At 41.8% G+C, this 26,381-nt stretch overlaps 1 protein-coding gene and 1 long non-coding RNA gene across 3 annotated transcripts in view; one reads left to right on the top strand and one right to left on the bottom strand.

Annotated features, from left to right (window-relative positions):
• RNF125 (ring finger protein 125) overlaps window positions 1–2,373 on the bottom strand; it is a 47,233-nt gene extending 44,860 nt beyond the window's left edge. Inside the window, exon 1 of the mRNA XM_060173672.1 lies at window positions 2,169–2,373. Within this exon, the coding sequence (XP_060029655.1) occupies window positions 2,169–2,332 (164 nt within the window). The 5' untranslated portion in view covers window positions 2,333–2,373. The remainder of the gene's footprint in view (window positions 1–2,168) is intronic.
• A 133-nt stretch (window positions 2,374–2,506) lies between these two features.
• LOC132533158 (uncharacterized) lies at window positions 2,507–26,381 on the top strand. Of its 2 annotated transcripts, XR_009545070.1 has the most exons (4): window positions 2,507–2,647; window positions 8,248–8,374; window positions 19,678–19,944; window positions 20,922–21,495. It is a non-coding gene; the product is annotated as an uncharacterized LOC132533158 (long non-coding RNA). The 2 variants fall into 2 exon arrangements; XR_009545069.1 differs by lacking the exons at window positions 19,678–19,944; window positions 20,922–21,495 and adding an exon at window positions 23,859–26,381.

Here is a 26,381-nt window from a genome sequence, read left to right as displayed (position 1 = left end):
TATGCAAATCCTATGACTTGAAGCAGTATAATCCACCTAAGCACAATATTATACTAATGCAATTCTGGGTACCTTATAGCTTGCTCCAGTTAATAGTTAGCTTAGTCAGTACTGAGGCCCATTCTCAACCTCTAGATCCTTTATTTTATTTTATTTGTTTTCTCCCTCTAAAGAGAAATCACTTAACTTCAGCTCTGAAGGCTTTCCCACAACTCACCCTCCCAATGCCTCTGGGCTATCTTTCTGTCAGACTGCAATATGCAGTAAACCCAACTACAAGTTCATTAACTTCCTTCTGAACCTAACTCTTCCCCCTTCATCATGGTGTCCTTTAGCAGACACCACTGCCAACAGAAAAATGACAACATTGAAAATAATCTCCAACAGCAAAGCCAACCACTTCAGCTCTACAAAGTTCAAGACTTAATGCCCACTCTGCGTCTTTGACTTACCTTCAAAGTTTTAGTGCTGAAAAAGACTACATTTATTTTACTATTTACTTGTTTTGTTTCTTTTACCGGAACATTTCACAGCTCAGGCTTATGGTGCTACTGGGTATTGAACCTGGGAGCTCAGAGTCTTAGGCATGTCAGTCCTTTACATAATCACTATGCTATTTCCCCAACCCCCCCAAAAAACTACATTGACATGTAAGTTTCTTGTAAGGTGATTACTGCCCTGACCTAATGAATGTATTTTATGTGGTCTCACAGTATTTTGGCACCCACATTAGCCTTGGAGTATTGTATCAACAAACTGCATCTTGACAGTTAGGAAATAACATCAAGATTCAGACAAAAGACAAATTAGCCTTTGAGTCTGAAGCTAGGCCCTTGGGAATTGAAATAAGAGGCCCTAAAAAAAAAAAAAACCTATGAAATAATGTTTTTTTTAAATTTGTGTGAGTAAAACGTATTTCTCCTTGGCCCACAGGGGTAAAAACTACTTCTCAGGTACCAGACTAGACCATAAGTGTCCAGGGCCATTTAAATACTTTCAAAAACATTGTGCACTTGTATTTACAAATACAGTTTTTTTTTTCTTGGTAAGTCAAAAGCACTTAGCAGCCACTGTGGTAGTGCCTGGCGCTTCATCAACTATAGTCAGCAGATGACATTAAGTGGGCTTCCGCTCTGGCTTTATACTGCTCTATCCCACCTCCTCACACCCAGTCATACACCCAGGCAGGCACCCATAAAAAGAAAGTTTCTGAGTAAACAGGAGACGCAAATTCACAGAGCCAACTCCTCTACAGGTTACTTAAATCCACATTAAGGGTGTGCCAGTTTTATTTAGGGACTCTCTTTCTAGACAACTTAAAGCTCCCGAGTTAACAGTGAGTTTTGTTTAAATAGGACATGGTTTCCTAAACAGTTATTTTGATCTACGCTTTAGGTCGTCTGGAGGAGGAGATGCGGTAAAGCAGGTAGTTCGCCAACCTCTTGTCACTTTGTGGTTGAGTTTTAAACAGCTGCGTTCACCGGTGAGGTGCTAACATTCAAGCCCTAAACCTCACACTGGCAGATTGTTAAACTCTGAACCGTGGCTGGGACGCTCCAGTTGGACTTAATGACCTCGGAGGGGGTTGAGCTTCCGTATTGGGAAAGTGGGGGGTTGGGGGGGGGGTTATGGGGTGGGAGGACAGAGCCTTGTTTGCTGTAGAGAGGAGCTACAGTGGGCGTTCTGGAACACGTGCACAGAGCAAGCAAAGCAAAACCGACCCGGATGAGGTTGGGGCTGGGGGGGGGGGGGGACTCACCACACCATCAACCCAGTTCAGCCGGTTAATAGCACTCTGAGGCAGCCCACTGCACTGTACCCAGGAGGGTGCTGGTTCTAAAGCCAAGAATGTCCTCCCTACTTGACAAGCCCTGCCTCCCGGCGGGTCCCACTCCTGAAGTTCCACATCTGGGCGGTGGTGAGGGTGGCGGGGAGAGGAAGCTCTAGGGAGTTGTATGCTCTGCTTGTTGCTGTTTGTTCCTGAAATTCCATGCCACCTTCTCACTGCGCATCCCTTCCTGTAGCTTACATTCTACTGGTCCAGGAATAGACTCCCGGCCTCCACCCCAAAGCCCTGTGCGCCCTAGCTTCTGAGCACCACCCCACCCACTTCCCCACCACTAACTGTTCCATAGGATGGGTGCGCAAACAGCTCCCATCCCACTTACACGTGGCCACAGCGGGTCCGGACCGGCTGGTGCAACACCTCTAGGCACACAGAGCAGTCGAAGGACGTGATGGGCAGCTCAAGGTCCCCCCTGCGCTCCAGAGCCCGCGGGGTGGCCGCGGCGGGCGCGGATTTGCCGCTGTCGCTGCTCAGCACAGAGCCCATCGCCGCCCTTCCTGCTCAGGCAGCTGCCAAGAGTGCAGTGCCTGCTGCCGGGTTGTTTTGTTGTCCTGCGGTGGAGGAAGGAAGTCCCGGCCCAGCTGTGACAGCCTCCTCCCAGCGCGCCCAGCTCAGGCAGCCTGCACGCAGCCTCAGGCTTGTCAATCTGTCTGTCCTTCGCGCTCTGCCTGGGTAGATGCGCGTGCACGCAGCAACGTCCCGTCGTCCTGGGAGGGTTGAAACCTGAATCCTCCACTGCAGAATGAGGGCAATGAACCTTCCAGGCTATCTGTTAGGAACCGCCCTCCCTACAATCACAAGGTGAGTAAGATGAGATTCTGGTCTTGGGAAATCAGAGAACACCTGCTTGTAAGGTCGTGGTCTCACCAGTGTTGCACTGTGAGACCACAATAAACTACAAAGACCATCTCTGACTGAGGGTCTTATAGAACAGAGAGTATCATGATTTCACTATATCAAAATTTCCTTCATTCGGAGGTAGCAGTATAGGAAAGAGGATTAGAATCCTAGACCTCTATTCATTCCAGAATAGAGATCCTGCTGGTGGTGTTTGGACACCCTTTTCCATTGTTTTTTTTAAATAATCAAATTTGTTATTTATTAATCAATGCATTTAATAAGACTCCTTTAATGTTACCGCTGTCTAGAATCAGTTTCCAGAGATGAAGACACAGTTTTCCCACTAAGCTTACAAATCAGTTCTCAAAGAACATACTTTAAAATGCTTTGGAGGGGGGCGGGCATGGGGTTAAGTGCACAAACTGCCACGTGCAAGGACTCGGGTTCGACTTTTTAAATGAGATGATATTTGAGCAGATTCATGAATAATGAAAAGGAGCTAGCCATTCAAAGATTTAGGAGAAAACATGCTAAGTACAGGAAATAGTGAATGAGGCAAGAACAAAAGCCAGAAGGCCTGCAGAGTTAGGGCATGTGAAATGGGTGTGGGAGGAGGCAAGAGAAGGGGTAGATGAGAAGAGATGAGGTAGAATACAGGCCCATCCTATCCAACTTTACTGTCCAGAAACAGGAGCTTGAGTTTTATTCTTATCTCATTATTTCATTTGCTCTGGTTGTTTGTTCTTTCCAAGACACTAGCAAAAAACAAGAAAGTAGGCAGAGAAACCAGTTAAGAAGGTATTGAGTTTGACTAAGTGAGCATAATAATAGTTCAAACCAGGGAGTTTACCTGAGAAGAAAGTGATAGACAGGTTTGGGCTTTATGTAGGAGGAACTCCTAGAATGACTTGCCAATGAATTTAATATAGAAATAAAGCTAAGGGAGCCAGGCGATGACACAGTGGGTTAAGCGCACATGGCACAAAGCGTATGGCCTGGCATCAGGATCCCGGTTCCAGCCCCCCCCCAGTTTACCCACCTGCAGGAGGAGGGGGTGTCACTTCACAGGCGGTGAAGCAGGTCTGCAGGTGTGTATCTTTCTCTCCCCTTTTCTGTCTTCCCCTCCTCTCTCGATTTCTCTCTGTCCTATCCAACGACAGCAACAACAACAACAATAATAATAATGACAACAAACAACAAGGGCAGCAAAAGGGAAAAGAAGAAGTATATAAAGTATGTAAAAAAAAAAAAAAGAAAAGAAAGAAAGCAAGCTAAGACTCCATTCCTATTTTTAAAGGAGACAGAAAAGCCTGGAGTCTACATGTCTCAGCATCTGTGCTATTGCCTCTGTCAAGCTGAATTTCTTTACCCAGTTCTCTACCTTTTTTATGTCCATTTTTAAATCATTCCCCTTTTTATCCAGTTCCACTGGATTCAGGACTGACCACCCTAACTCCTATCCAAGAAGTGTTTTATAATCAGTGCCAACAGTAACCTTCTAGTGACTAAACCTCCATGTGACTAAATCTCTTCTTGCATGATTTTTCAACTATATTTGCTATTATCGACCACCTCCTTATAGCAACATTCATTGGCTTTTCTTCTTTCACATTTTTTTTCTTTTCTGGAATCTCTCTCTTTTTAATTAACTTATTTATTTGATAGAGACAGAGAGAAATTGAGAGGGAAGGAGGAAGATAGAGAGGGACAGAGACAGAGAGACACCTGCAGCCCTAAGGCTTGAACCCAGGTCCTTGTGCACTATAATGTGTGCACTTAACCAGATGTGCCACCACCTGGACCTTCTGGCTTTTCTTTTCCATGAAAGAATTAAGTGCTGAAGATCATAGGATTTTTGTCTTAGGCCTTTTTCTTTTTTCATTCCTCTTTCTCATTCATTCACTCCCTAAGAGTCTCAAAAATCACGTGGATTCTGTTGCTGTTTAGATTCTAAGATGTCCAAGTCTTTACCTCTGCTCTCACTCACTGAATGTATGACTGCTTACCTAATATAGACATAACCACCTGATTGCTTTAGGCAACTTCATCTCAACATGTCCAGAAATGAACTCATTATAGTCTCCTCCCACCTGGTCCACCTCCATTTGTTGATCCTTCTTTTAGTAAATGACACTGTGTACCTGGTAATTCAGTCCAGGCTCCTGGGAGCCATTCTTGTTATCTTCCTCTTCCTCATTCTCATTGAATTAATCTCAGTTATGATCACAGTTTGGCTTCTAATGTATTATAGCTTTGGATCTGTTTCATTTTTCTCTAGTCCTATGGACAGCTAATATTTAAAAACAATAACTGTATTCTTTTGTGTGATCTCTTGCAATAGATCTACTCTGTTCCACCTGCACCCCCTATGGCCACTATTAAATCTTACCATCCTCATTGCAACTAAAGTAGCCTTTCAAAAAAACAGTATTATGTGTCACACAATGCTTAAAGTACCTTAATGACTTTCCATAAACCAAAGTCCTAGGTTCAGTCCCCCGCACCGTCAGCCAGTGCTCTGGTTAAAAAACAACAACAACAATAATAATAATAACTAAATTAAAAACAAGAAAGTGCAAATGCCAGGGAAAAAAGACATACTTTATTTATTTCCTTGTAACAATAGTGAAAAAATATATAATCTCAAGTATTGTCAAAGGCATGAGAAACGATTTCTTTATTCTTCAAAATATACAAGAACGAGTCTGGAGGGCATTATATAACTGAAATAAGTCAGCTAAAGAAAGATATAGCTTTTTAAGTTGTAAGACTGGGGAACTATCACAATAGTTTATGCAACTGACTTTTTTTTAATTACTGATTTAATAATGATCAACAAGACCATAGGATAAGAGGGATACAATTCCACACAATTCCCACCACCAGAGTTCTATATCCAGTTCCCTCCATTGAAAGCTTTCCAATTCTTTATCCCTCTGGGAACATGGAACCAGGATCCTTATAGGGTGCAGAAGGCAGAAGGTCTGGCTTCTGTAATTGCTTCCCCATTGAACTTGGGCATTGGCAGGTCAATCCATACTCCCAGCCTTTTCCCCTGTCTCTTTCCCTAGTGAGGCAGGGCTTAGGAGAGGTGGGGTTCCAGGGTACATTGGTGAGATCATCTACCCAGGGAAGTCAGGTTGGTGTCATGGTAGCATCTGCAACTTGGTGGCTGAAAGAGCATTGAGATATAAAGCAGGACAAATTGTTAAGTAATCAGGAACATAAAGGTAAGAATATAGCAGATGAGATTTGGGGGTCTCCATTTTGAAAAAGGCTAGTAGGTCTATTTTAGGTATATTACAGTGGGGCCCATGACTTTACTAATTTTTGCCTGAGCCCAACAGCTAACATGCAGGTGGACCAAAAGTACTGTCTGGGGAGATGGTGTCAAAGTTGGAAATAGGACTAGAAATCTGGACCAGGGAAGAGAGTATATTGGTAAACTATATAAATATTGTCAACTATAAACCCCATAGATTTGATCTGGGGCCCATATTCAGTGCAGGGGCCTGTGTAACCTCTGCATCCCTGTAGGTGTGAGTTTAAATTCTGTGGTCATGGCTAGGAACATTCTAGGCTGCACTCATTTCAGGATCCATCTTCCTCCAATGGTAGAGTATGTTGACCCAGCCTCCCATCAGAGAATTGAGGCAGTCCCTGCCATTGTTGCCCCACATTGAGGGTAAGGTCTTACAGAGGCCCATAAGAGAGTCCACTATGTTGTACCAGTGACAGTGGAGACAGGGATCTGTTAGAGATCTAGGCCCATCATGTCTATCTGGGAATCCCAGGATTAGGGCAAGAGACTGGCATACTGTAATGATGGCTCTTTTGATTACTACAAGGCCACCCCAGCAACAGACTTTTGTACTTCATTCCAGGCATCAAATCACCATAAGCCAGAGTTCAATAGTGGTCTGGAATATATATATAAGAAGAAGAAGAGAAATAAAGGTTGTACAGTAACATGGCTGCCATTTTAAAGACACTGACCTAGAATAAATATATTGCTAGTCACACAACAAAACAAAAGAGCTGCACAGTATCTGTAATGTTTTCCTTTTAGAAAACCCTGGGCAATCAATTCTTTTGTTTTGTTTTGTTTTTCCCTTTTGTTGGCCTTGTTTTATTGTTGTTACAGTTAATGTTGTAGTTATTATTGATGTCATCATTGTTGGATAGGACAGAGAGAAATGGAAAGAGGAGAGGAAGACGGGGGCGGGGGAGAGAGAGATAGACACCTGCAGACCTGCTTCACCACTTGTGAAGTGACTCCCCTGCAGGTGGGGAGCCGGGGGCTCAAACCAGGATCCTTACGGAGGTACTTGCACTTTGTGCCACGTGCATTTAACCCGCTGTGCTACTGCCCAACTCCCTGGGCAATCAATTCTTATGTCACTTAACTATAAATCAGATATTAAGTGTTTTTATCTGTTAACAAGTCCTCTTAGACAGGGATGATAGCATAATGGGTATGCATAAGACTGTCATACCTGAGGTTCCAAAGTCCCAAGTTCAGTCCCATGAACCATCATAAGCCAGAGCCAAGCAGTGCTCTGTTAGAAAGAGAGAGAGAGAGAGAGAGAGAGAGAGAGAGAGAGAGAGAGAGACCTCCTAATAGTTCTATGGCACAGATAACGAATGCAGTAGTCTCATAATTTTCCATAGAGGTGCCAAAGAGATAGTTCACCAGGTAGGTAGGTGTGCCTGGCCAGGAGTGTGGTCCATATTTGAGCTCTGCATCATGTGCAAGGCTCTGTAGCATTAAAGAAAGTCCCAGCACTATTGTCTGCTCTGCTTTTGTTCCCACCCTTGTGAATGGGGGAAAAAAATGCCTTAAGTAGTGAAATCTTAAATGTATGAGGTCCTGGCACTACAAGAAAAAAAAATCAGTGGCACACCTGGTTAAGTGCACACATTACAATGCACAAGGGCCTGGGTTCAAGCCCCTGGTCCCGACCTGCAGGGGGAAAGCTTCACACATGGTGAAACAGGGTTACAGTTGTCTTTGTCTCTTTCCCTCTATCTCCCCCTCCCCTCTCAATTTCTCTCTGTCTCTATCCAATAATAAATAAATTAAAATATACAAAAAAATTCCCGTAGACACAGATGCAATTTGGGAGCTGGATGGTGGTGCACTGGGTTAAGCACACATAGTATGAAGTGTAAGAACCTGCAAGGATCCTGGTTCGAGCCCCTGGCTCCCCATCTGTGGGAGGCCCACTTCAGAAATGGAGAAGCAGGTCTGCAGGTGTCTGTCTTTCCTTCCCCCTCTTTATCTTCCCCTCCTCTCTCAATTTCTTTCTTTCTTATCCAACAATAACAGCAGCAGCAACAACTGTGGAGAAAAGATGGCTACCAGGAGCAGTGGATTCATATCGCGGACACCCAGCCCAGCGATAAACCCTGGAGGTTGTTTTTCTGTTTTTTTTTTTTTTTAACCATGTCCTGTATTATTTTCTGCATTTGGAGATTTAGAATGCTAAACTTTGAAGACATTAAAGAAAACCAGGTGCTGAGTCATAAATTTAATATCATATTTTTGTTTATCTTACTAGGTCATGAAAGACTTTCAGGACACCGACTAAACATGTTAGAAAACTTGGCAAGTAACAGAGCTTAACTCTGAATAAATTAATCAAGAAAAGGAAGTATCTAAGATATTGCATAATTTGGAGATAAAAGGTAAGTATATCCATTTTGGTTATGGTGGACCATTACTAGGAAAGTTTCAAGAATTCTTACACCAAAGGATGATGATTCTTCTTCTAGCGTTTGCCCTTCTTCCGTAGCCAGTCAACAGCGTCAGGTTGAGCCTGATGTAAAGCTGCTTGTTGCTGGCTTTGAAAGTGACTGGGATCCATGTGGATTCAGTCGGCTAGGAAGGATCGTCAGTTTCCCCAATAAATGGGTACTCACGGGATGCACCACGAGAAGGTCGATCCAATGCATCCCAGGATGATGATGAGAGGCCGGGTCATCCTACTCTACCACTCAAGGAAAACTGGTCTTGAAATGAGTGGAGCCTAGAATGTTCCTAGCTGTGATCTTGGACTACAAACACATACTGACAGGGATTCAGTTTATACAGGGTCCTACACTAAAGATGAATGTATATGGGCCCCGAGTCAGATTAACGTGGTAAATAGTTTATTATATTTATATATTTTCTTTTTTCTTTTCTTTTTTTTGCCTCCAGGTTTATTGCTGGGACTCAGTGCCTGCACCATAAATCCACTGCTCCTGGAGGCCATTTTTTTCCCCTTTTGTTGCCCTTGTGGTAGCCTTGTTGTGGTTATTATTGTTATTGTTGATGTCATTCGTTGTTGGGTAGGACAGAGAGAAATGGAGAGAGGAAGGGAAGACAGAGAGGGGGAGAGAAAGATAGACACCTGCAGACCTGCTCGCTGCCTGTGAAGCGGCTCCCCTGCAGGTGGGGAGCCAGGGGCTCCAACGGGATCCTTCCACAGGTCCTTGCGATTTGCACCACGTGGGCTCAACCCAGTGCACTACCAACCAACCCCTTTATATATTATCTAAAAATTTGAATGCTACTCTCTTCCTCGATCCAATTTTCTAGTCCTGTTCTCAACTCTGACATCATCTCCCCAGAATTTTATTTATGTTGATGACGATGATTTGTGATTATATATATATAGCTGTTGTTTTTTCTCCGGGGTTATCACTGGGGTTCAGTGGATTTGCACCACGAACACACTGCTCCTGGAGGTATTTTTTTTGTTGTTGCCCTTGTTGCTTTTGTTATTGTTATCATTGCTGTTGTTGTTGTTGGATAGGACAGAGAAATCAAGAGAAGAGGGGAAGCCAGAGAGGGGAAGAGAAAGATAGACACCTGCAGACCTGCTTTACCACTTGTGAAGTGACCCCCACTGCAGGTGAGAGCTGAAGGCTTGAGCCAGGATCCTTATGCCAGTCCTTGTACTTAACCTGCTGCGCTACTGTGGACACCCCCAGAAAATATGTTTTTAAGACCACTTTCATCTTAGCTATCAAGCTCTAGCAAAAGTCACCACAGTCATAGACCCCTAGGAACATACCTAAAATAGACTTCCTAGCTTCTATTCACCCTATATTAATTTTTTTTATTTAAGAAAGGATTAATTGACAAAACCATAGGGTAGGAGGGGTACAACTCCACACAATTCCCACCACCCAATCTCCATATCCCACCCCTTCCCCCAATAGCTTTCCCATTCTCTATCCCTCTGGGAGCATGGACCCAGGGTCATTGTGGGTTGCAGAAGGTAGAAGGTCTGGCTTCTGTAATTGCTTCCCCGCTGAACATGGGCGTTGACTGGTCGGTCCATACTCCCAGTCTGCCTCTCTCTTTCCCTAGGGTGGGTCTCTGGGGAAGCTTAGCTCCAGGACATATTGGTGGGGTCTTCAATCCAGGGAAGTCTGGCCGGCATCCTGATGACACCTGGAACCTGGTGACTGAAAAGAGAGTTAACATACAAAGCCAAACAAATTGCTGAGCAATCATGGACCCAAAGCTTGGAAAAGTGGAGAGGAAGTATTAGGGAGGTACTCACTGCAAACTCTAGTGTACTTCTGCTTTCTTACTTTGGTGCCATACTCCAAACTCAGTCAATTTCTGCTTTGCGTTTCTACTTCTTTTTTTTTTTTTTTTACATGCATAACATTCCCCAGATTCCCATTTAACAATACAACCCCCACTATTTCATTCATCATTTTTCATGGACCTGTATTCTCCCCACCCACCCACCCACCCCAGAGTCTTTTACTTTGGTGTAATACTCCAATTCCATTTCAGGTTCGACTTGTGTTTTCTTTTCTAATCTTGTTTTTCAACTTCGGCCTGAGAGTGAGATCATCCTGTATTCATCCTTCTGTTTCTGACTTATTTCACTCAACATGATTTTTTCAAGGTCCATCCAAGATCGGCTGAAAACGGTGAAGTCACCATTTTTTACAGCTGAGTAGTATTCCATTGTGTATATATACCACAACTTGCTCAGCCACTCATCTGTTGTTGGACACCTGGGTTGCTTCCAGGTTTTGGCTATTACAAATTGTGCTGCCAAGAACATATGTGTACACAGATCTTTTTGGATGGATGTGTTGGGTTCCTTAGGATATATCCCCAGGAGGGGAATTGCAGGGTCATAGGGTAGGTCCATTTCTAGCCTTCTGAGAGTTCTCCAGAATGTTCTCCACAGAGGTTGGACCAATTGACATTCCCACCAGCAGTGCAGGAGGGTTCCTTTCACCCCACAGCATCTCCAGCATTTGCTGCTGTTACCTTTTCTGATGTGTGACATTCTCACAGGAGTGAAGTGATATCTCATTGTTGTCTTGATTTGCATTTCTCTGACAATCAGAGACTTGGAGCATTTTTTCATGTGTTTCTCGGCCTTTTGGATCTCTTCTGTGGTGAATATTCTGTCCAAATCCTCCCCCCATTTTTGGATGGGGTTATTTGTTGTCTTGTTGTTGAGTCTGGCAAGCTCTTTATATATGTTGGTTATTAAACTCTTATCTGATGTATGGCATATAAAGATCTTCTCCCATTCTGTGAGGGGTCTCTTGATTTGGGTAGTGGTTTCTTTTGCTGTGCAGAAGCTTTTTAATTTGATGTAGTCCAATAGGTTTATACTTGCCTTAGTCTTCCTTGTAATTGGATTCGTTTCATTGAAAATGTCTTTAAAATTTATGCGGAAAAAAGTTCTGCCAATATTTTCCTCTAAGTATCTGATAGTTTCTGGTCTAACATCCAAGTCCTTGATCCACTTGGAATTTACTTTTGTATTTGGTGAAATACAGTGATTCAGTTTCATTCTTCTGCATGTTTCAACCCATTGTTTCCAACACCATTTGTTGAAGAGATTCTGCTTCCCCCATATAATAGTCTGGGCCCCTTTGTCAAAGATTAGATGTCCATACGTGTGGGGCCTCATTTCTGGGCTCTCAATTCTATTCCACTGGTCAGAGTGTCTGTTCATGTTCCAGTACCAAGCAGTTTTGATGACAATGGCCCTATAATACAGTTTGAGATCTGGCAGTGTGATGCCTCGGGTTCTGTTCTTTTTTCTCAAGATTGTTTTGGCAATTCTAGGTCTTTTCTGGTTCCAGATAAACATTTGTAGCATTTTTTCTATTCTCCTAAAAAATGTGCTTGGGATCTTGATGGGGATAGCATTAAATTTGTAGATGGCTCTGGGTAATATATTCATTTTAATGATGTTAATTCTTCCAACCCATGAACATGGAATATCTTTCCACTTCTTTGTGTCTTTTTCAATTTCTTTGAGTAGTGACTCATAATTTTCAGTATACAAGTCTTTCACTTCTTTGGTTAGGTTTATTCCTAGATATTTTATTGTTTTTGTTGCTATAGAAAAAGGAACTGATTTCTGGATTTCAATTTCTTCTAACTTAGTGTTTGCATAGAGGAATGCCACTGACTTTTGAATGTTAATTTTATAGCCTGACACATTACTGTATTGCCTGATGATTTCCAAAAGCTTCTTGCTGGATTCCTTAGGTTTTTCCATGTATACTATCATGTCATCTGCAAATAAGGAGATTTTGACTTCTTCTCTTCCAATCTGTATGCCTTTAATTCCTTGCTCCTGCCTGATTGCTATGGCAAGAACTTCCAACACTATGTTGAATAGTAATGGTGATAGTGGGCATCCCTGTCTAGTACCTCATCTGAGGGGAAATGCTTCCAGTTTTTCACCATTGAGTATGATGTTGGCTGTAGGTTTGCTATATATAGACTCCACTATCTTCAGGAATTTTCCATCTATTCCTATTTTTTGTAGTGTTTTGATCATAAAGGGATGTTGTATTTTGTCAAAGGCTTTCTCTGCATCTATTGATATGACCATGTGGTTTTTGGTCTTGCTTTTGTTTATGTGGTGGATCACATTGATTGTGATCCACCACATCAACAAAAATATATACGTATATATTACGTATATTAAACCAACCTTGCATGCCTGGGATAAACCCCACTTGGTCATGATGAACAATTTTTTTGATATACTGCTGTATCCGGTTGGCTAGAATTTTGTTCAATATTTTCGCATCTATGTTCATCAGATATATTGGTCTGTAGTTTTCTTTTTTGGTTGTGTCCCTGTCTGCTTTTGGTATCAGGGTGATGTTGGCTTCATAGAAGCTGGCAGGGAGTATTCCAGTGTCTTCAATCTTCTGGAAGACTTTTAAAAGTAGAGGTATTAGTTCTTCTTTGAAAGTTTTGTAGAATTCATTTGTAAAACCATCTGGTCCAGGACTTTTATTTTGGGGAAGATTTTTGATAACTGTTTCAATTTCATTAGCTGTGATGGGCCTGTTCATGTTATCCACTTTCTCTTTACTTAGTTTTGGAAGTTGGTAGGTATCTAGGAAATCATTCATTTCTTCCAGGTTCTCTAGCTTGGTGGCATATAGTTGTTCATAGAAGCCTCGCATGATATGTTGAATTTCTGCAGTGTCTGTTGTGATATCTCCTCTTTCATTTACTATCCGATTTATTTGGGTCTTCTCCCTTTTTTGTTTTGTGAGTCTGGCTAAAGGTTTGTCGATTTTGTTTACTCTTTCGAAGAACCAACATTTACTTTCATTGATCTTTTGTATGGTTTTCCTATTCTCAATGTTATTTATTTCTGCCCTAACTTTAGTAATTTCTGTCCTTCTGGTTGCTTTAGGATTCCTTTGTTGTTGTTCTTCTAGGTCTTTAAGATGTGCAATAAGGCTGTTTATTTGTGCCTTTTCTTGTTTCCTAATGTGTGCTTGTATAGCTATGAACTTCCCTCTTAGGACTGCTTTAGCTGTGTCCCAAGTATTTTGATAGCTTGTGTCTTCATTTTCATTGAACTCTCGATACATTTTGATTTCTTCCTTGATTTCCTTTTTGACCCAGAGGTTGTATAAGAAGTGTACTGTTGAGCTTCCACATTTTGGCACTGTTACTAATCTTTTGTTGATTGTTAAGTGCTAGTTTAATTCCACTGTGGTCTGAGAAGATGCTTGGGATTATTTTAGTGCTCTTGAATAGGCTGATGCTGTCTTTGTGGCCTAACATATGGTCTATCCTTGAGAATGATCCATGTGGATTTGAGTAAAATGTGTATTCCAGTTTCTTGGGATGAATGACTCTGAAAATGTCCAATAGTTCTAGTTTATCTATCTCTTCATTTAGCTCCCTTATGTCTTTACTGATTTTCTTCCTGGATGATCTGTCAAGTTGAGAGAGTAGGGTGTTGAAATCCCCTACTATGATTGTGTTACTGTTAATATATTGCTGTAGCTCTTTCAGTAGAAGTTTGATGTATTTAGATGGCTTCTCATTGGGTGCATAGATATTAATAATTGTTAAGTCCTCTTGATTGACTGATCCTCTGAGCATTAAGTAGTGTCCATTTCTATCTTTTTTAAACTTATCTATTTTAAAGTCTATCATGTCAGATATGAGAATAGCTGTTCCTGCCCTTTTTTGTGGGCCATTGGCTTGAATGATAGTTTTCTATCCTTTCACTTTAAGTCTGTGTTTGTCTTGTTGCGTTAGGTGAGTTTCCTGTAGACAACATATTGTTGGGTTGTGTTTTCTGATCTATCTTCCTACTCTGCGTCTTTTAATAGGTGAATTCAGGCCATTGACATTTATTGATATCAAAGATTGAAGATATTTTAACGCCATTCTTGTAGAGTTTTAGAGTGTTTTGATATATGTCCTATTTGTGGTGGTCTGGTTGTTTATAGGAGACCTTTCAGAACTTCTGTCAGGGCAGGCTTGGTGATGGTTGCTTCCTTCAACTGTTGCTTGTCTGAGAAGGTTTTGATGCTTCCATCTAGTCTGAATGACAATCTAGCAGGATATAGTATTCTTGGCTGAAAGCCTTTCTCATTGAGCACTCGACAGATATCTTGCCATTCTCTTCTGGCCTGTAGTGTTTGTATGGAGAAGTCTGCTGCTAATCTTATGGGTTTTCCTTCGTAGGTGACTCTTTGTTTTTCTCTTGCAGCCTTGAGGATCCTTTCTTTATCCTTATTCCTTTCCAATCTAAGTATGACATGTCTTGGTGTCTTTAGGTCTGGGTTAATTCTGTTTGGGACCCTCTGGGCTTCTTGAATCTTTATGTCTTTGGTGTTGTCTAGACTAGAGAAATTTTCAGCTATTATGGCCTGGAGAACGCTTTCTCCCTCCCCTTCTCTTTCTTCCTCTTGTAAGCCAATAATGCGTATATTGTTTCTTTTGAAGTCATCCCATAGGACTCTGTTATTGTTTTCAGCATCTCTTAATCTCTTTTTGAGATCTCTTACTTCTTTTTTAGTTGTCTCTAATTCATCCTCAATCTTGCTAATTCTGTCTTCAGCCTCATTGATTCTATTCTCTCTGCCCTCTACTGCTTTCTGGAGTTCATCTATTTTGTTGCCCTGCTCTGATACTGTTTTAGCTTGTTCAGCTAGTTGCCTTCTTAGCTCAGCGATTTCAGCTTTCAGCTTTCAGCTCTCTAATAACCATGAGATAATTAGAATTTTCTTCCATATTCTCATTTGTTGTTCCTGCATTTTTGGTTACAATTTTTTCAAATTCTTTACTCACTCCTGTTATTATTTCCTTAGCTAATGTTTGGATGTTGAACTCGTTGTTTTGTGCTTCATCCTCTGGAGGACTTTTAGCTGGACTCTTGTCCTAGTTTGAGTCTCCAATATTTTTTCTTGTTGTTTTAACCATTTTATATAAGTTAACAGTTTTTTCAGTCCCTGAGTTGGAGTTCAGTGGTGTAAAAGCCTTTTTTTTTTTCCCCTGTAGGCTATGGGAGTCTGAGGGCTTTTAAACTATCAGTAGGCTTCTTAGCTTAATCACTGACTCCTGACCAAGAGATAAAGCAGGGTGTGGCAGAAATAATCCAGTGGTTATGCAAAGAGACTTTCACAGCCCCTCAGCTATGCCACCGAGGTATAGGTCTTCTCCTGAGTTTCCCGGTTAGATCTCTGTACCCTGGTGTCCCTCCCTGTTTCTGCTCCAGATTCTGAGGGTAGTAGCAATGGAGACTCAGAGTTGCACTTGGTGAGTCTCTGGGGAGTCCTTTCCTCCCTTCAGCTGTCCCCTTGTTGGTGGAGCAGACTGGAGGTGGTGTCTCCACTGACAAACTATTGAACTGTTAGCAGTCACTTAATCTCTCCTTAGACCCCTCTCTCCTCTCTGTCACCAGCCACGCGTGTTTGTACTTACGGGTGATTTACTGGGTTTCTGTGGTCATTCTAGTCCTGTCTTGTTTTGGTCCGGGTGGTCTCCTTTGGTATTCCTAGTTGATCCGCCACCCTATATTAATCTTATTGTATTTCAACCACCAAATTGCAGATGCCACTATGATTCCATCCTGAATTCCCTGGGCAGATGACCTCACCAACGTGTCCTAGAACCTCACCTCTCCAGAGCCCTACTCCATTAAGAAAAGATAGAAACAGGCTGGGGGTATAAAGCTACCTGCCAACACCCATGTCTAGAGGAGAAGTGGTTAAATAAGCCAGAACCCCTACCTTCTGCACCCCATACAAAAATTTGGTCCATACTCCCAGAAGTAAATGTTATGGGAATATGACCAGAGCACTTTGTACTCCAACTCAACCAGGACCTGGAGAGAAAAGATGGAAAAAAATGGAGTGAGGGAAGTAGTAAGTATGACTTAGAAAGAAAGAGAAGGCAGGAGCATTTAAAACAAGACGGCAACACAGCCCTGGGGGGGTGGATGAGGGAGACAGGGAACAAGGATGGGTGTCATTATCAGGCCCAACTGAGCTATCTTGCCAGTCCTCAGAGAGTATTTTTAAATGTCTGTATGTCAGCTGCATTTTAGTTTATTATCTTTTTAAGTTACTGGTTTTGAATTTATAAATTTGTATTTTAAAACCATTACTATCTAAGCTAAATATTACCGCACCACTCTGCATATAATGCTGGAGTTCGAGTACAGGCTCTGTGGATTCCACTTGTTGCTTAGCTATCCTTGTGAAATTATTGTACTTCATTGCTGAACTACAAAATAAATACTTCATATTTTAACTTTAACAAAAACAAGGAGGCAAATATATTGAAAGATTGATAGGTAGCTATAGGAAAAAAAAGTAGTAGATGTGACTTAGAAAAGAAGGGATAAAGCAGGGCCATAGGAAAAAAGGGCAAATGTATAAATATAGAGAGTTACAGAAATAATAGTCAACCCACATCTGTGATCTTGGAAGAACTAATGCAGTTTCCAGTGGAGGGAGTGGGGACATAGAACTGTGGTGGTGGGACAGATGTGGAATTATACCCCTATTATTTTATAATCTTGTAAATAAATATTAAATCACTAATAAAAATTTAAAAAGAAAGTTGGGATAGATGTTGTGCGTGGGCCGCGGAGAAGAGAGAGAGGGGGTCCGGAGCGAAGAGGAAACACAAATCTTTATTTGCGCGCTGGCACCTCAGAGTTGGGTGCTAGAGAGGCAGGTTGGGCCACGTGGAGGTAGCGAAAATGGCTGCCTCATGCAGTAACCTTTCCTGCGTCTGAACACCAGAGTGGAGCACTGGCAAGAGAATGAGGTGCGGAAGAAGAAGGGCTTTTATAGGAGTAGCTTTCGCGAGAATGGGAAGGGGGAGGAGTAACCATAGCACTCCAGGATAGGATAATAACTCTCGTGAGAATGGGAGGAGGGAGGAGTAACCAAAGCACTCCAAATATCGCGGGGATATAGACAATGCCCTGAGGGCACAACATGACTGAACAGGCACTCCGAGAATGTCCCAACTCTGCGGGAACTAGCAGTAGCCTGAGGGGACAACATGGCAGATGTGACTGCATCGGCACAATTTCCCAGCAGGGATATATATACATATACATGTTTGTGTATGAATATTACAAAGCTATTTACAATGATAAAGTCATCTCCTATGGTTCATCTTGGGGGAACTTGAAGGAATCATTCGAAGTGAAATAAGCCAAAAATAGGACAAATGCTGGATGATCTCACTTTTAGGTGAAACTTCAAAAGCAAAGCCAGAAAGGCAAAGCACAACACAGGGTGAAACTTGGACTGGGTGTGGTGTATTGCATCAAAGCAAAGGACTCTGGGGAAGGGGGTAGAGATGGCGTGGGTCATGGTGCGTGATGGTGGAAATGGACCTAAGTTGGGGTGGGGGGGTGAGAATGTTTTACAGATGCTTAACATGGGGAAATGACAAATTGTTTCCTTGCATCAACTACTGTACTATAAGACAATGATTAAAAATATTTTTTGTGTAGTGTTTCTATTTCTCTTCTTAAATCTTTTTTTAAATTTTATTTATTTTCCCTTTTGTTGCCCTTGTTGTTTTTTTATTATTGTTGTAGTTATTATTGTTGTTGTTATTGATGTCATCGTTGTTAGATCGGACACAGAGAAATGGAGAGAGGAGGGGAAGACAAAGAGGGGGTAGAGAAAGACACCTACAGACCTGCTTCATCTCCTGTGAAGCGACCCCCCCTGCAGGTGGGGAGTGGGGGCTTGAACCAGGATCCTTACACCAGTCCTTGCACTTTGTGCCATGTTATTTATTTCTCTTTCTTCTTAAACTCCACCCTCACCCTGTTTTGCATTTGGTCTTCTGGACCTTTGTATGGCCAATAGGAAAAGTGGAGCAAGGTGGAGAGACAAGATTCATGGTGGAAATTTGACCAATGGACTAAAGTAGGTTCACACCCCTGAGCCACATAGTATGATGACATACTCTGCGGCAACTCTCTAGAGGTCAGATTAATTGTACAAAAATCTCATAGTTGACGCACATTGGTGAGGTTAAGTAGGGTGATGACTAATTGAGGAGACAGTCTATCCTTTGCAACTATGGACAGATGTTGTGGTTCAAAAGTTGTGGTATATATACACAATGAGATACTACTTAGCTGTTCAAATTGAAGAAGTGATCTTCACCTCATCTTTAATGGAGCTGGAGGAATCATGTTAAGTGAGATGAGTCAAAAAGGATGGTGAATACAGGATGATCTCACTCAAAGGTAGAACATAAGGAACAAGAACAGAAAGGGGAAACACAAAATAAGACTTGGACTAGGTGTGGTGCTTTGCTCCAAGGCAAAAAACTCTGGGGAAGGAGGATAGGAGAGGACTGAGGTGGCTTTGGGGCCCTGCTGCATGATGGTGGAAGAGGACCTAGGTTGGGGGTGAGAATATTTTTCAGACATCTATCCTGGTGAGATGAGAAATTTTACCCACGTATCAGCAACTATGATGTAAATCATTACCCCCTCCCAATAAAATAATGTTTAAAAGGTGACACTGATATTAACTATTATTTATTTATTTTTATTTTATTTTATTGCCTACAGGGTTATTGCTGGGGCTCGGTGCTTGCACTGTGAATCCACTGCTCCTGGAGGCTATTTACCCCCCTTTGTTGCCCTTGTTGTTTATCGTTGTTATTAGAATTGTTGTCATTGTTGTTGGATAGGTCAAAGAGATCAAGAAAGGAGGGGAAGACAGAAAAGGGGACAGAAAGACAACTGCAGACCTGCTTTACCACTTGTGAAGCGACGCCCCTGCAGGTGGGGAGCCCGGCTTGAACCAGGATCCTTACACCAGTCCTTGCGCTTTGCACCAGGTGCACTTAACCTGTGCTACCTCGGTCAAGATACCGAGGCCCTTAAACTATGTCACTGTGCAGGCAGTACCTCTAATACTAGTAATGCTAGAGGTGATGTTTTTGGTAAACAGGCAGGGCTTGTGTTTGCTGATTTCCTTTTGATTCAGTTCATCTTTCCTTGAGTGCATTCCGGCCCCCAAGTGTACTAATTTTAAGGCTTCAACTAGGATTACTCTTAAGTGCTGCATTTATCTAACTGCAGTGCTATGTCTCAAAGACAAAATATATCATCCCTACAATATCATCTTATTGAAAGCACCATATCCAACAGTATAGAAATCACATAGAGACAATTAATAAATCCTTCTTCAAGGCACTGGACAACTGGATCCTGTGTGTTAAGAAGATGCCTCTGCTCTTCAACAAATGGTGTTGGAAACAATGGGTTGAAACATGCAGAAGAATGAAACTGAACCACTGTATTTCACCAAATACAAAAGTAAATTCCAAGTGGATCAAGGACTTGGATGTTAGACCAGAAACTATCAGATACTTAGAGGAAAATATTGGCAGAACTCTTTTCTGCTTAAATTTTAAAGACATCTTCAATGAAATGAAGCCAATTACAAAGAAGACTAAGGTAAGTATAAACCTATGGGACTGTATCAAATTAAAAAGCTTCTGCACATCAAAAGAAACCACTACCCAAACCAAGAGACCCCTCACAGAATGGGAGAAGATCTTTACATGCCATACATCAGACAAGAGTTTAAGAGGATGCCCCTGGGCGAGTGAGATAATCCATCTAGGAGGGTGCCTGTTTTGCCAGGCACAAGACTCAGTTGTGAGGTTTCTCTGCATCACCTGATAGAATTACTACACTGGGGGAAGCTTCAGTGCTGTGTTCTCTCTTCCTGCCACTCTTTACATCTGAAAGTTTGACCCAGAGCAGCGAATTTCCAGAAATGACCCCACAATGCCACAATTACTTATCAATATATTTCGTGTATCTATATCTACATATTTCTAATGCATTGCATTGGCCTGTTCTTTTTAAATATTTATTTATTTATTTTACTTTATTTGAGAGGACAGAGAGAAATCAAGAGGAAGAGGGTGAAGAGAGGAAGAAAGACACACACACACCTGTGGCACTGTTTCATCAATCATGAAGCTTCTCCCCTGAAGGTGGGGATTGGGTTTTTGAACCCAAGTTCTTGCAGAAAGCAACATGTATGCTCAGTTGTGTGCATCAAGCCCAGCCCCTGGCTTGATAGATATTGATAAATACATACCATTTTTGTTGATGCCAATATAAATCTGTCTTCCCATAGTTAATTTTGTTCATAGATTGTTTTTAAGAATGGGAGCTACTCTGTGCCCTAATCCAACTTTCTAACCCTTTTCTCTACTGACACCATTTTTATAGGCAACATTTTTATTCAACTTCATGCTAGCTATCAAATTCATACAAAACTACCATAGTTGTTGCCCCCTAGAAACATGCCTAAAATGGACTTCCTAGCTTCCTTCCATCCTAAAATCCCTAATCTCATCTACTGTGTTCCTATTGTTTTGGTTCCTATTCACTAACCTCTTTGTCCTGACACCTTCCAGGCACCAAGTTGCAGATGCTACCATGATTCCATCCTGACTTCTCTGGGCAGACGACCTCACCAATGTGTCCTGGAGCCTCACCTCTCCAGAGCTTTACCCCACTAGGGAAAGACAGAAACAGGCTGGGGGTATGGATTGACCTGCCAATGCCCATGTCCAGAGGAGAAGCAGTTTCAGAAGCCAGAACTCCTGCCTCCTGCACCCTCCCCAAAACTATTTTGATCCATACTCCCAGTGGGGGAGAAGTGATTGGAGGGAGAGGATAAGAGGACTGAACTCCAGCTCCATCAGGACCTAGAGAGAAAGAGAGAGAGTGAAGAAAATGGGGAAGGACATTTGGATGTAGTAATAAGGTTATGTGTGGCTTAGAGGGGGATAGAGGACAGGACCTGGAAGGAAAAGGGGGCAATTATATATAAATATAGACAGATAGTTGTAGAGATGACAGTTAACCCATGTCTGCAACCTTAGGAGAATTGCTATGGCTTGCAGTGGAGGGATTGGGGATTCAGAGCTCTAGTGGTGGGAACAGTATGGAATTATACCCCTGATGACATGTAATTTTGTAAATCAATATTAAATCACTAATAAAATTAAAAAAATAAAACTGTCCTCCATTTACTATATTAATTCAGCTTTTACTAATTTTCCAACATGGGTATAGTGAACAACTCTGTTTTCTGAAGCACTCTGATAGTCTTTGAAATTTGAAACTATCAATTTTTTTTTTTACATATGGAACTCATGAATGATAAGTCCACTTAGAAAGAAGCATCGTAGCAAGACCCAGGCCAGTTTTCTCTGCTCGTTGCCGTGGGGGGAAGTGTTGCGGCTTCACTTGAGGGAGTTACAGCCTTCATTCCCCCCACCACTGTCCCCCCCCCAAGTTAATTTTATAATATGAAGCTTTTACGGAAAACAAAGCTACATTTGTTACCTAACTATCAACACACCTCCCTGGGTTGTATGTGATTCATAACTGCGAGAGAGAGAAAGAGAGAGAGACAGAGAGAGAGTGAAAGGAGGCTCAGAGATACCATTTTTTGGGAAGAGGAGGATGTGGCTGAGCAAGAGCTGAGCCTGTTTCCGGATTCTTTTGCTTTTTTATTTTTATTTTATTTATTTATTTATTTATTTATTTTTACTATGGGCAACACTAATGTAATTTCCTTTCCATAGATCTTATTTCCAGAAAGAGGGAGGTACAGATTTTGAAGGCTCTTCTCAATTTTCTCTTTCACTCGTTTCTCAGACTATCCCACGTTTTGCAGCCTTTGTAACTAACCTGAGATACCTATACTTTAACCCGTGGAGAATGGAATTGGCGCCCAACCAAATCCGTTTTTTTCTCCATCGTTTTTTTGCCTAGTAGCAATGATTAAACAGTCACTTAACAATATATGTAAATCAAACCATCGTGCTGTTGTTAGATGCAGTAGTTTTAAAGTTTTAAGTATAGTTGCTTTTCTGCTTATAGTGTGAGATGGAAAATTCCTTACCCTTTCCCCCAGAAAAACAGAACTTAATCAGTAAGCCACCAGTTGTGGCTTACCAAGACCCCGCATACAGGAAAAGCTTATCAGTGGGCGTTTTGGCCCTAACCAAAGAAACAACCTTAGTAAAATTAGACCAGCAAATTAATCAGAACATGGCGACACTAGAGGGCACCATCGAGTCCCTTGAAGGGTCGCTTGACATCCCTGGCCGAGGTGGTCTTGCAGAACCATAGGGGACTTGATTTGCTGTCCATGTAACAAGAAGGATTATGTGTGGCCCTAAGAGAGACTTGTTGCTTTTATGCCAACCACTCTGGGATGGTAAGGAAGACTTTAAGTGAAGTTAAGAAAAGAATAGGGGATAGGGACAACCTCCTGAAGAACCTGGAGAGTAACCAGGGCAACTGGTTTACAAACATATTCTCCTGGCCCCCTTGGTTGATGACACTGGTCAGCTCCTTGGTAGGGCCCCTGATCACCTTACTCCTAATCTTTACCCTAGGACCCTGTCATTGATCTCCCTGATTCAGACACAATCTGAGAAAGTAATGCTCCTTGAAACAAGATATACTGAGGTTTTTACAGAGGAAGAGGAAGAAGATGAATCAAAGATTTGATTCTTGGCTAAGATTAGTGGGGAATGTTAGATGCAGTAGTTTTAAAGTTTTAAGTATAGTTGCTTTTCTGCTTATAGTGTGAGATGGAAAATTCCTTACCCTTTCCCCTAGAAAAACAGAACCTAATCAGTAAGCCACCAGTTGTTTACCAAGACCCTGCATACAGGCAAGGATTATCAGGACCTTTGCACAAGGAAGCTATTTACCAGAAGGCTGCAGCTGATGGCAGGAGGATGTGGTGACCCTACCTGGCTAGGCTCTATTGGTTGTGTGGTTTTGCAATGTTTGAAATTAGCCCGCGCTTTGCTTTGAGTGGATCCTGCTTTTTGCTAGGTTTGAAATGATTGGATTCTGCGTTTTCTATAGCATGTTATTGGATATAGATTGATAAGGTGATGTGTTCCCCCTCCCTGAGTGTATTCAAAAATCCTATAAATTGTGTGGTTTGGGCCTTGTTCGGGGTCGAGCTGGTGGACTGCTGTCAGCCACCTCTCGGCTCGGATTCGAATTCGTGAATAAACATCTTTTGCTTCCTTGCAGTGGATGGTGGTTTGATTTTGCTCGCTAACAGCTGTCTGTTAAGTTTTTCTCAATAATAAAAAAAAACACATAGCCACAAAAAAAAGAAGCATCTTTAAGTTTGCCTTCTGTTTTTCAAATTGAATATTTTATTAAGATGGCAATTGTCTTTGAAATATGTACACACATACTTACCCACTCAGAATGAAATTTGCCTTATGTTTAGCTTTTATATTCATAATTGTTAACCATAATATATAAACTAATAAACTCAAAAGCTTTAATGACTTGACGATTCATTTCAGAAAAACATCTGGAACTCCATTTCCAAACAGAGATGAATAGTAAAAAAAAAGGAAAAAAGACCAAAACCCAAAGTTATTAATAAAGGTAAACAGACCTTCAATGTGATGATTTTTATGCTAAACTTAAAATAAATATGAACCAATTCTATGCTAAACATACCATAAAACTTATAGGAAAAAGCTAGGTCAATTTTTGCTTTGATTTTCACTGGGAAAATACTATTTTAGAAGATAACTGTATACACTATAGTGTGCAAGGACACAGGGTCAAACCTCTAGACCCCACCTGCATGGGGAAAGCTTCACGAGTGGTAAAGCAGGACTACAGATGCCTCTCTGTCTCTTTCCTTCTCTATCTTCCCCTCTCAATTTCTCACTGACTCTATTTAATAATAAATAAATAAATAAATAAATAAATAAATAAATAAATGAGAAGAAAAAAAGAAGAAGACATTTGTCTCAGTGGTACACTATCACATCTTCCCAAAAGATGTGTTAGCACAACTCACCCACTAGCAATGTGTCGTTTCCCTACACCGCAGGCCTCAGTGTCCCTGTCCTTATCCCATACCCCCGGAACCTCCCTCCTCTTCTCTCATTAGTGTCCTCTGGCACAAATAGACCTCACTCAGAAATCACATTGAGGAGTTTCTAAACCTCTTTTCAGCTCGACTCTGTGTTATCAAGGGGAAGAGAGAAAAATCAGGTGACTCTAGGTCAGCAGTTGCTGAGGTAAGAGAAGAGTCACTTGTTTTCTTCCACTGAAGCCTTTGGAGAGTCCTCCTTCAGGAAACAGTGGGGGAAAATCAATGCCAGATGGCTCTCAAGGAGCTGCTGCTAATGACTCTGCTGTTTTTAAACCCCCTGGAGGAGGAGGGGCAGGGCTATCTTCACAACTAATCAATACAGCACTGTAGCACTGCAGACATGAGAGCTGACTCACTGACCTCCATCACAGAGGGAGTTGCCTTACTCAGCCTCAGCCTGTGGGTCCTTGCAAAGATTATTTCTCCTGGTGCTGGTGAACTATGTCTTGGTTCAGACAGAGCAGCAGCAAACCCTCCCCTTCCACTTTTTATTGTTGTTATAATTCTATTTCAATCAATTCAATGAAATTCATAAATAATGGTAAGCTCTTCTTACTAGCAACTACTGGATGCAGTAAAGTGTGAAATACCTTCTTACATAACTTAATTCTTGGATGGTTGTGACTGTTACTATATGAAGTTAAATAACTAATAGGAGGCCATGTAGTTTATGAGCGGTAGAGTGGGAATGGTGACGTGGGATTATAATATAGCAAAGTTTCAACTTTTATGTCAATACTGAAAGAGCACTTCTGATTCAAACCCACACAGACTGACATGACTCCCATATATAAGTGAGCAAAAGGCAGAGAAGGAACAGGAAAAAAAATTGTTCTTGTTTATTCGCGACATCCAGTTGTGCCTCTGTCCTTATATTCGGTCACATGTCCTCCCTTTTGCTTAAGACAGCTCTAGTTGACTCTTGTCATCTGCCAGCAAAATTGTGTAAACCAATACTTGACAAAAGTAAGTGAATAAGCATTGTCCTAATTGTCTGTCTCATAAGAATATTTATAGGTCTGGAGAATACATGAGGGAGAGGGTACTGCCATCTGTTACCAGAAAAGACAACCCAACTCAGATAATCATAACCATTAAGAAGAATGACAGGGCTCTCTGCTAGGTGAGCGCCCTGTCAATATCCATCAAGTCCCAGATGCTGCGATGACCCCATTCTGACCTGCCTGCACAGATGATTACATGAAGTGTCCAGAAACCTCATCTCTCAGGAGCCTTACTCTACTAGGGAAAGATTAGGGGCAGAACTGGTCTGTCTGGGAGTAGGGATAGACCAGACTACAGCCCATGTATCAGCAGGAAACAGTTACAGAAGCATGCAACTTTGACCCAGTGAATATTGGGTCCATACTCCTAGAGGAGGAAATGCTGAGAGACAGGAAGTAAGTACCTGAGGGAAAGAAACCGCTGTCCAGGAAATGGAGGTGGTGACAGGTGTGGTTTAGGAAGGTGAAGGCGGGGCTTGAGTGTTATAAACTAGACTTGTGGGTGTGGCTTCACTCTCTAAGGGTGAGCGCCTTGTCAACTGGTGAGTAAGAGCGCTGAGAGGCTTCTCTTTGTCACTCTGCTAGGTGAGTGCCCGTCAAGATGCGAGTAAGGCGGCTTCTGTCTATCTTTCTCTCTCTTCCTCCCTCTCTCAATTGAGTATTCTCAATTTTCTTGAATAAAGTTTAAAATCTCTGAAAAAACAAACAAACAAAAAAAGAATGACCGGATAAAACATCTGTCCATAAGCAGGACATGCAGGTTTCTCAGCTCTCTTAATCAAGGAATCCCAGCACCATTTCTTTTTGTACAACTTCCTCCATACCCATCTCCTCCATAGACAAACTGAGAACTGCTGCCCAAGGAAACTTGCTTATTATTCCCAACACAGCTACCAGTGGTACATTTTTCACTAGTTTCTTAGTGAGAGAGA

This window comes from Erinaceus europaeus, chromosome 15 (genome assembly GCF_950295315.1).
Source record: "Erinaceus europaeus chromosome 15, mEriEur2.1, whole genome shotgun sequence".
NCBI lineage: Eukaryota > Metazoa > Chordata > Mammalia > Eulipotyphla > Erinaceidae > Erinaceus > Erinaceus europaeus.
Note: the sequence above shows the minus strand (reverse complement) of the source record. Positions and strands in the feature narration are given on the sequence as shown.